At 34.5% G+C, this 9976-nt stretch overlaps 1 protein-coding gene across 1 annotated transcript; it reads right to left on the bottom strand.

Annotated features, from left to right (window-relative positions):
* Nucleotides 1–2440: 2440 nt before the first annotated feature.
* Nucleotides 2441–9125, bottom strand: LOC130802361 (uncharacterized). Its single transcript, XM_057666337.1, has 5 exons — nucleotides 8639–9125; nucleotides 5776–5981; nucleotides 5200–5298; nucleotides 5011–5084; nucleotides 2441–3285 (listed from the first exon to the last, which is right to left on the bottom strand). The coding sequence occupies exons 1-5, from the start codon at nucleotides 8958–8960 to the stop codon at nucleotides 3054–3056; spliced, it is 933 nt and encodes a 310-aa protein (XP_057522320.1). The 5' UTR covers nucleotides 8961–9125; the 3' UTR covers nucleotides 2441–3053.
* Between the last annotated feature and the right edge of the window lie 851 nt (nucleotides 9126–9976).

Genomic DNA, 9976 nt, shown 5'->3' with positions numbered 1-9976 from the left:
ACAAAAGATGAAGAAAAAAAACCTATCAACTTTCATTATCAACCTATGAACCGATCACATTGCAAGAGAATTGCAAATGCCTTAATTGCAAGTTCATGACCCCAATAATGTGATTACACCAGAAGAAAATGATGAAGAAGACGATGACCCCACTAATTGCAAGCTTTTAATTCATGAATAGCGAGAATTCAAGCAATTCGAAGGTAATTGTCAAAACCCTAAATTCTACATGTATTCAATTGCAACAAACACAGAAAAGGAAGAAGAAAGAAAAATACCTGTGAAATCGCAGCTGTCTTCGCAGAGATGGCCGGTGAGATCGAAGAAGGAAGATGGCCGATGAAATCGAAGAACAATGATGCCGGGTGAAATTGCAGTGAACTTCGAAGTAGGAAGGAGGAATGAACTTCGAATTTGAAATCGAAGAAGAAAGAAGGCAGTGTAATTTCAAAATTATATGGGTTTAACTAGTAAAGAAACGTTTTGGTACGTTTAAGGCTAAGAAAAACTTAAATGCAAGAGTTGAATGCTACCATGTGGAATTTTCTTAAAAAAGTGCTACCACTAGCATTTCTTAAAACTGAATTCTACCATGTGAAATTTCCCTTAAATAATTATTATTTTAAACTAAGCGGGCGGGCGGGTATACCTCGCAGATATTTTTTTTACCCGTCCAAATTTTAATTTTTTTTTTGTGAAACACTGTTCAAGCCAAAATTGTTTAAATTGGGATTCTACTTAGAATCATTCAGACCTGTAAAATCTAATCGGTAGAATTGAATCGTAGGATCGTAGGATTCTATAATAAACTTAAATTTGTAATCTAGTCATAATTATTCATCTCAAAAGTTTAAATTTATTAAATAATAAAGTTTCATTTACTTCATTTTTCAAAATAGAAAAATATTTAATAATTAGTTTAAATCTTCATACCAATGAAGAAATTTATTTTTTAAAAATTATGATGATGGATCGTTAAATCTTAAGAAGAATTAATGAAAAATGTTACATAAGAAAAATAAATAAAAATTAAGAATAAATTTTGTAGAATCGAATCGTTAAATCGTAGGATTGTAGAATCGTGTTATGATTCTACCTCTACAAATTTTATTATAATTAGAATCGTATTATCGTAAGATTCTACCAAAATACGATTCTAATTACGATTCGAATCGCTCACTTGTTTTTGAATCATAAAATTGTAGAATCGTAGATCAGAATCGTGATTTTAATAACAATGGTCCAAGCCCGGCTATTTTTCAAGCCGAGTGGGTCAAACCTTGCGGACAAGTCACCCATGAATAGCTCCACGCTGTTCACAAAGAACCACATTATATACTATATTTTTTTTTAAAAAAAATAATATAATTTCCTATTTACACTTTTATGCTTCAATACTTTGAAGAATTGAAGCAGATATTATGTGGCAGATATTTTTTTCTACTAGTGTGTAATGTTTATTCGAGCACTCTCATGTTCTGCGACACAAATATTTATGATGCTTTTGTTCATCAAATTTTGGCATGTACTCGTTCGAGCACTATAGATACTCGTTCGAACACATCTTACATTCATCAATTATTAAACATGAAATCAAAAGACGAAATCATGCATAAACTCAATAAATAGAGGATAATACATGAATATAAAAACATACTTTCTTACGGTAAGAATTTCAAAATTCTTCTTGCTATATTTCTCTTTGCACTTGACCATATAAAGAACTTTATAAATTCTTTATATAATTTCTTCTCATTTTCTTGAGTACATAATGTGATACCTCAGTTTGAGTTTAAAAAAGGATTAATAAACTATCCATAAAAATAAGGTGAGGCCAATGCGAAGACCTCAGTTAATATTTAAGATGGGGTCCTACAAAGAAACAGCTAGAAGGACAAAGTGGCCAGATTTAGAAAAGTAAGAAATTACTAACAGCTTCCAAACATATGTTTTTTGTTTTTTGTCTTGGATTAGCGAGTGTTGGGAGTCTAAACTACGTCCGTGTAAGCTGAACACATAACTGAATGCAAGATGGGAAAGCAGGAAACAACACCAAATATTAAATCAAGTAGGTGTTGAGGAGTATAAAAGTCGATTGATGTCCATTGTCAACCAATTCAAGTAAAATGATGGAAATTTTAGAGGGGCGGACAACCTTCTAGTCAGTCTTTCAAAAAACTACAAATTCCAAATTTCCTCACTTGAAGATACTAAAGACATGTCGAATTTAACAAATGCAGAACGGATCAATTCATCAACAAAGAACATGAGAAATAATGGACGGAGATGGCGAATTTAAACCAACTGAACAAATAAAATAATCAACAAAACTAAAAAAATTGTCAACCTATATATATATATATATATATATATATATATATATATATATATATATATATATATATATATATATATATATATATATATATATATTCTGCTAGCTAGATAATATCTTCCATAACACAATCAAATCCAACATTTGAATGATGGTTAAGAAAGGGTTAAAATCTGATGCCCTGAGAGGAACAAATCAGTATTATGATTCAAGTACAATCCAGCATCTAAAAATAAAGGAAATTACATCATCCAACATATCTTAACATATATTGAAAATTACCACAATTGAATTATCATTTACTTTGATTTATGTTTCACCAATAACTATGAGATTAGCTTCTATACAACAACCAGGAGTAACACATTTAACATATCGAAAAATAATCAATTCTACCAAACTCGAAAGAGTAAACCTCAAAAAGGCAACAGAATTATGGCAATTGCAAGTTTGCAACAAGCCAACAACTCATGTATTCCTCTGTCTCCTTTGACTTTGTCTCGTGCCTTGAAAGAAACTGACATGGGGACAATCAAAATGGAGCAAACTCAAAGGACGAATATAGTACACTCTATCGTCTAGTTTACAATTCATGTCATCACAACAATTCTTTTGGTGTTTGCCTGCTTGGCACCAATCTTCTGCATAGCAATTGTTTAGTCAACATTAGTTAGGAATCAAAGGTCTATTTACTAATGAACAAGCACCCGATTCACTTCTATACTCCAAAGAGATCAAGTGACTCCAAAACTCTACGAGCTTGGATGTGCAAAGCAGTCATCCTCTCCTCTGGATCAAGAGTTGAGCCAAATTGACTAGCTGCCCATATTAAAGAAGCAGATTTCTCCCCCAAAAGTCGACGTATGTCTTCATGCACTGTTGCCATGGGTTGCATATCTCTAGCATCCACATGTCCAATGAGTAATAACAAAAATTCTCCACATTTCATCCTATTAATGAAAAAGTGAGCATCAGCTATACATAGTACATGGAATAAATATTACAGCTGAAGAACTACAATCCATACAAAAAATCTGGACAAAGTTCCATGTTCAAAATGGGCAGCAATGCAATATTCATTGAACTATCACATATTTCATAAGAAGATACTAGCCTTTCTCTCTCCTTACTTGAGAATTACAATCAATGGAGTATTTCTACAGAAAATTCAAAACTAACATCATTTTCATCCTAAACATAAGGTATATTACTATATTTACAAATTATGCAGATAAACCTAAAAATTAATATTCTGCATCTCTTAAATACACCATTTTGACAAAAAAAATAAATTCCCAGTTTCCTCCAATTCATATACAAAATTTAAGACTAGAAATGGTGAAAATGATTCAAAAAGATCCAAAGCTAAATCAACAAATTGATGTTAAAAATTAGCTCCTTGATCTCTGTTTTCAAATTATTTGGCCATGTTTCTCTCATTCTCTTCCTCTGTAATGACTCCATAACCAAATTTCGCATTTTCTCTATCGTGTGGAAGTGGTCAATGGATGGTATTGATAATACATGGTGAGCAACTGTGTGCTATGTTGGGTGGAGAATGCTGAAAATAATTCATCCTCTGTTTCTACCGTTTAAAGAAAAGTGTTACTGGTCATGGAAGCACGGTAACAGATTTAAGTAATGAATTGCTCTCTGGATATAGAAATGGAAATATTTGATGATAACCAAACCAATGGAAACGGGAACACAATTTTCTTTCCCTTACCAACATTGTAAAACTCTATACCAAACATGCACCAAGAATATGGATATGCCTCATATGTATCAATAGTCACTTGTCGTATTGACAGTCCACAATGCTTGCGACTAGCTTAGTTTTAAAAACCGTGCCACGTTTTGTGCCTTGTGTGCCTCGAGCTCAGGTTCAACTGAAAACGCCTCGGCTAGGTGAGACAAAGCCCACTACATGAGGCGTGCGCCTTAGGCGCCTCGATGAGCTTCATGCCTTGTGCGCCCGATGTGCCTCCTTGTTGGGAAATTAACTTATGATGGTTTGTTCGAAAAAGAAATAAAACTCAACCAAAAATTTACGTGAATATGAAGTTCAAAAAACCGTTGCTTTTTTAAGGAAAACAAAAAGCATGCAGAGAAGAAAATAACTTTGGGAATTCTTCATATGCTCATTATAATAGATTTGTGGCTAAAGTGGTGTTTACCACAAGAATAATGTATGTTTTCAAGCTTGTTGATACTAAAATATTAACATCATGTTGTTTGAAGTATTATATATGTATGATTTTTAAGCTTTAGCGAAAAAGTGCGCCTCGCCTACAAAAACCTCACACCTTCGCCTGCAGGCTCCAAGGACCTTTTGTGCCTCGGTGTGCCTCGCGCTTTTTAAAACTAAGGCGACTAGGAAAAGATCAATTTACTACAAAACTTTATAAGAAAGGACCAAACCAAATCAGCAAGGGAGGTGATTAAATATGAGGTATACACAATATAAGGTCATCTTACATTTCCTTGTACAGTTACAGCAGAGGGAAATAGTATGGACGAGATACATTTATCAGTTTGTTTTTAGCATGTCAAGTAAGCAGATGCATACCCACAAGGAGCATCAATCAAAGGTCAGAGGATATTCACCACAGACTGGCGCAAAATACCCACATAAAGCAAGCTACATATCAATTTAAAGTGAGATTTTAACGAACCTAAGATTCTCATCAACTTGTTTGTCTCTAATGATTGCAGCAACTTCCTCAATGCCATTACAGGTCTCAAAATCCTAGGTAAGACGAAAAATTATTTAATAAAAGGAGAAGCAGAATATAAGAATTTATTAAAATATTAATCAAGGAGTGCTAGAGCATTGACAGAAGTCACTAAATATTAGATATTACCAATTGATTGGCAGTTGAATCTAACATCAAAGCAATCAATGCATCCAAGCAGGCACCTTGCTCTAAAACACTTCTACTAGACAGTATGTTCATCAATACCTGTGTTTTTCAGAAACTTGATAGTCAGAACAGGAAGCAAACAAACATCTTGCGTAAAGATAAATAAAACAAACTACGAAAAGTTGAAGAGAGAAAATGAGAAAAAATCTATATTGAGTGAATTGTGTAAAATATACTCCCAAGCAGCAGTTTAAATTAAAAGAAAAGAACAGAATATTATTCCACGTGTATATAAAATCAAAATTAGTACTATATCAAAAAAAAAAAAAAAAATCAATATCCATGCAATTTTAAGAATACTACAGCAAATAAAGCTAGCCCTACCCATTAATTAATTTCAAGTAATCTTGACCCTATTGGCCCTCACTGCTTTTATTACACCTCTCTCACATAATATTACTTCACTGCTTTCCTTTAGGATTGTAGAGTGGGAGTTAATTGCAATGAGAAAAACCTGTTGTAACCATATTAGAAACCCAAAAAGAATTTAACAAAGACAAAAGGACCATGTCGTACCGGAATCGCCTTGTGTTGGTGAGCCAAAATTGTACTTTGTCTGTGAATCAGGCAGCATCCTTCCAAAACACGTAGTGCAACTGCGACTTCAGTATCAGTTGAAGGGCTTGTTAATTTCATAGGCTCAACAGTGAATATATGATCTAAACTAGTCACTATATCTTCCTCGGTATCTTTAAGTGAATGTTGAAACAGAACAGGAACCACTGCATACACATCAAACACTAAATCACGATCCAAAAATAGCTCAAGTAATGTACCCGTATTGCTCAATTCTAAAACAAACACCAACGAGTTCCGACAGAAAAGTCATGCCCAAAATCCTCTCATAAATCTTCAGGTTATCTTTCCATGAATATGATTCCATCTTAACTTGATGTAACTCCTAAGAAATTCCAACTTTAAGCTGGTTAAGCACTCCTTCCATAGACACGAAGTCTTGTTTTCTGATTTCTGATGTCAGCCTTGAAACCAAAATGTACTATTTGAAATGAAACTATTAAAACACATAGTTTTATTGTTAAAGGATTTTAATCTTTATTATTATAAGGGCTAAAGTTGTGACAGGGGCGAGCAAACAATTTCAAGGCCCTGTTTATTTTTCATAAATTTCTAAAATTGACGCCCTTCATAATAAACAAAAAAAAAGAGATTTTCTTAAACTAAAATAAAAATTCAACACAATTTCAATTTTAAGTACTAGAATTAAATAAAAGCTCAACACAATTTCTAATTTTATTAATATTGATTTTATAAAAATAACTTAAATTAAGTTGTTAAAAATTAAACTTTCATCTCTAATGTTAAAATGAAAGAGAAAAAATAGTAATAGATTGATGACTAATAATAAAAAGAGTAAAAGTTTAAAGGGTTGAAAAATTAAAAATAAATTTTTGATTATTTTTATAAATTAAGTTGGTGATAATTGATGTTTGAATTTTGATGAATGTGTAAAGATTTAATGAGGTAAGAGAAAACATTTAGAAGTAAAAGAGTTGCTTTGGAAAGAGATAAGAAAGGAGAGCTAAAATGTAATTAATTGGTTTTGAACATATGACCATTGATATGTTAAGTAAAACTCATACCAGCTACTCTACCACAATAGTAAGTTATTTTAATATGATTTTTTAATATGGGGCCCTTTAGGTTTGGGGGCCTTGTGCTCTTGGGCACCCCACACAGCCCCAAAACTGAGCATGTTGTGTATATTCATGCTCCACTCTCGCCTATACGGAAGCCGCTTGACGTTAGGGTAATGGCATGTTGTTAATAGATATACAAAATTCATGTAATGAATGATGACCTAGCTAAGGTAACATTAATTTACAGTTATTAAAAAGTGAACAAACTATCACACTCTGTTTGACTTTAGTTATTGGAGAGAAAGGAACTAAGGAAGGGAGGAGATTTGGAGGGGTATACTTATCTTTGTTTGGATGCCAATTTTTGGAGGGAAGAGATTTGGAAGAAGGGATTTGAAGGGATTATGTCTCTTTATTTTGTTAGTAACCATCTCTACAAAGGTTGAATACTTTGGAAGAAGAATGTTCTTTTCTCTTACACTCCCTTCCTTTCCCTCTTAACAAACAAGGGAAATTTTCCATATTATTCCCTCCACTTTGTTTCTCTTCTCTCTCTTCCTTTTCTTTCCTTTCCCTCCTAAGTGATTAATTTGGTTGACATCAGAGTAAAAGTTACGCCATCTTTTAGCATCCTTAACTTCCAAATAAGTTATATTTTCCTCCATTTTAGCTCACAAAACTACTCAATTTTTTCAAATAAATGAAATTTCCTTCATTTTTCTCCCATAAACCAAATCACCTCTCAAATCATTTCACAATTTCAATCAACATTGTTGAGTATGAGTTATAACTCAATAAATTAGCTTGGAATGTTGGTTGGATGCATTGTTGGACGTATTGGTGATCTTATGATTGATGTTGTAGTAGAAAGGCGTGTCTAGGAGCTTCGTAGGGGCTGCAATGAGATGTGTTAAGCTTCCTCAAAAGAGCAAAATTACAATGCCATGGCGCAAATGACATTGGAGAAGTTTATGGGTGCGTGAGAGCACGGGTGCTGGTGCTCCGGGGACTACATGTCATTGTCAACTTTCTGCCATAATTTTGATTTAGTGCTCAGGCGAGCACTTGGCTGTTGCTCTGTGCCGGTTTTTACGGGATTTTAATTCGCAATTATCTTCCTTCCTTTTATATAACTTAAGTTCTTGTTTCACACATAGAGAGAGAATTATTTGTGGAATTCTCATAAGGTTTGGAGAGCATTTGTATGGGGGTAAAGAGAGCCACAAAAGAGTGAATTTGAATGATGTAAACACTAAATTCCTTGAGGTTTTGTGAGTGAGATTAGTGAAAGCTTATTCCTTATAATCTATGTACTCAATCGTCCGTTTATACAATTGACTCTCCCTTATTGGAAGAGTTTTATAGTCTTCAAGTAATTTGTTTGAAGGGTTTTCCGACCTCCCAAATTAGTGTGTTCTTTCCTGTTTCACTTCTCACTTTTGTTCTTCAATTTCATGTTATGTGTTCTTGATTGCTTCTAAATTGTTTATATGTGATATATTGCACAATTGATTGTTTGTGGACTCCTAAAGTTTAGATAGATTAGCCCCTTAGTCCAAAGTCCTAAGAAACATAATTACCAAGTCCTTAACCTAATATTTAAACAAAAGTTCCTATAACGACTTCAATGGACATTCCAAATAATTCAATCGCGCAATCAAATACGCAGCGATTTCACCATCAAGAATTATAAAATTCTATACAAACAATCAATCAATCAAAATCATACATAAAAAAAATTCAATTCCAACATTTCAAAAAATAATAAGAAAATAAAAAACCTTGAAGATCAGGGAGAGATTGAGTAAGGCAAAAGAGACGAATTGTGGAGTCAGAACCAGCGACAGAGCGGAGGAATTTGAGGAGGCAACGGAGACCACGAACTCGGAGGAAAGAGAACTCAGCTCGGGCATCTCTGAGTCCAGATCGAAGAGCCAGAGTTACTTCTCTGTACATTTTACGCTGGTTTAGTGAATCTACTAGCTCTTCCACGGCCGCCATTGCCGCTGATGCAAGCGGAGATGGTGACGATGACTCGGATTGAGTCATCGGCGATTCCGTCTTCACCGATGGTTGTGGTAACGGGATTGGTTTCAAATTCATGCTTACGAATTACTCTTCTATTGCTGTACTCCCTCCGTTCCGTGCCTCTCAATTTAAACTTTTTTATTAACATTTCCTTCTCGGGCAATGACTCTCTAACGCTCTTTTTATCTTTTAAATCTCATCCACATACAGAGATGCAAACGGGACGAATATTGGAATTACCATCTTCATCCCCATCTGTTAATGCCATCTCCATCCCCATCTCCATCCCCATCCCCATTCCTGCGGCGGTTATAATTTTTTTCCCCGTTTCTGCCCCGATGGGTTTGTATCTAAAACCATCCCCGCCCCACCACCCATCTGGGTATCCATCCCCGTGTAATACCCATTTTCCACACCCCACCACCCGTCAAATCCCCGCTTGATACCCATCTGTGCCACATATTTATATTCAATCCTTGTCTTAAACAAACGCATAACCAAAGTCTCAAACAAATATACATGTCTAAACGGGAAAGACAAACGCATAACCAATCGACTCATCATTAACAACTTTGAACTCTTTTAACCATTTTTATGAAGACAAATGCAAGTCCGGACGAAGAAGATATCGCATTTACAAAACGGGAAAGAAAACGGAAACTAGCAAAAGACATCCATTCGGACTTAAAACATTATACTTACACAACTTTTATCGAATCCAAAATTATACTTACAATACTTAAAACATTCAAATCAATTTATACATAACTTAATCAAGTTTGTGGGTTACCTTTAATATAAACCGGATACCGAGTACCCGATTTCCCAAAATTTGTACATATTTTGAGGCGGATATCTTGAGGCGGGGCGGGGATGGGGCGAGTATCACCTAAAACCCATCCCCATCCCCATCCTCGCGGTGGGTATGAATTTTATACCCGTACCCGTCCCATGACCCATCAAACCGGGACCCATCCCCTCCCCGATGGGGCGGGTTATCTACTAGACCCGCCCCGCCTGCATCCCTATCCACATACATGTTATCTCTTTTTATCTTAACTATTTATTTCTATCATCTATTTGTTTTTTGT

The sequence above is a fragment of the Amaranthus tricolor genome, chromosome 2 (genome assembly GCF_026212465.1).
Source record: "Amaranthus tricolor cultivar Red isolate AtriRed21 chromosome 2, ASM2621246v1, whole genome shotgun sequence".
Taxonomy (NCBI): Eukaryota; Viridiplantae; Streptophyta; class Magnoliopsida; order Caryophyllales; family Amaranthaceae; genus Amaranthus; species Amaranthus tricolor.
Note: the sequence above shows the minus strand (reverse complement) of the source record. Positions and strands in the feature narration are given on the sequence as shown.

Bases quoted from the DNA above. Each gene is read 5' to 3' on its own strand.
- LOC130802361 (XM_057666337.1), bottom strand. From the start codon at position 8,960: ATGAATTTGAAACCAATCCCGTTACCACAACCATCGGTGAAGACGGAA. The intron at 5,085-5,199 runs GTAATATCTAAT...CGTCTTACCTAG, and splicing joins ATTCAACTGCCAATCAATTG to GATTTTGAGACCTGTAATGG. The intron at 3,286-5,010 runs GTTCGTTAAAAT...TTTCATTAATAG, and splicing joins CAAGTTGATGAGAATCTTAG to GATGAAATGTGGAGAATTTT.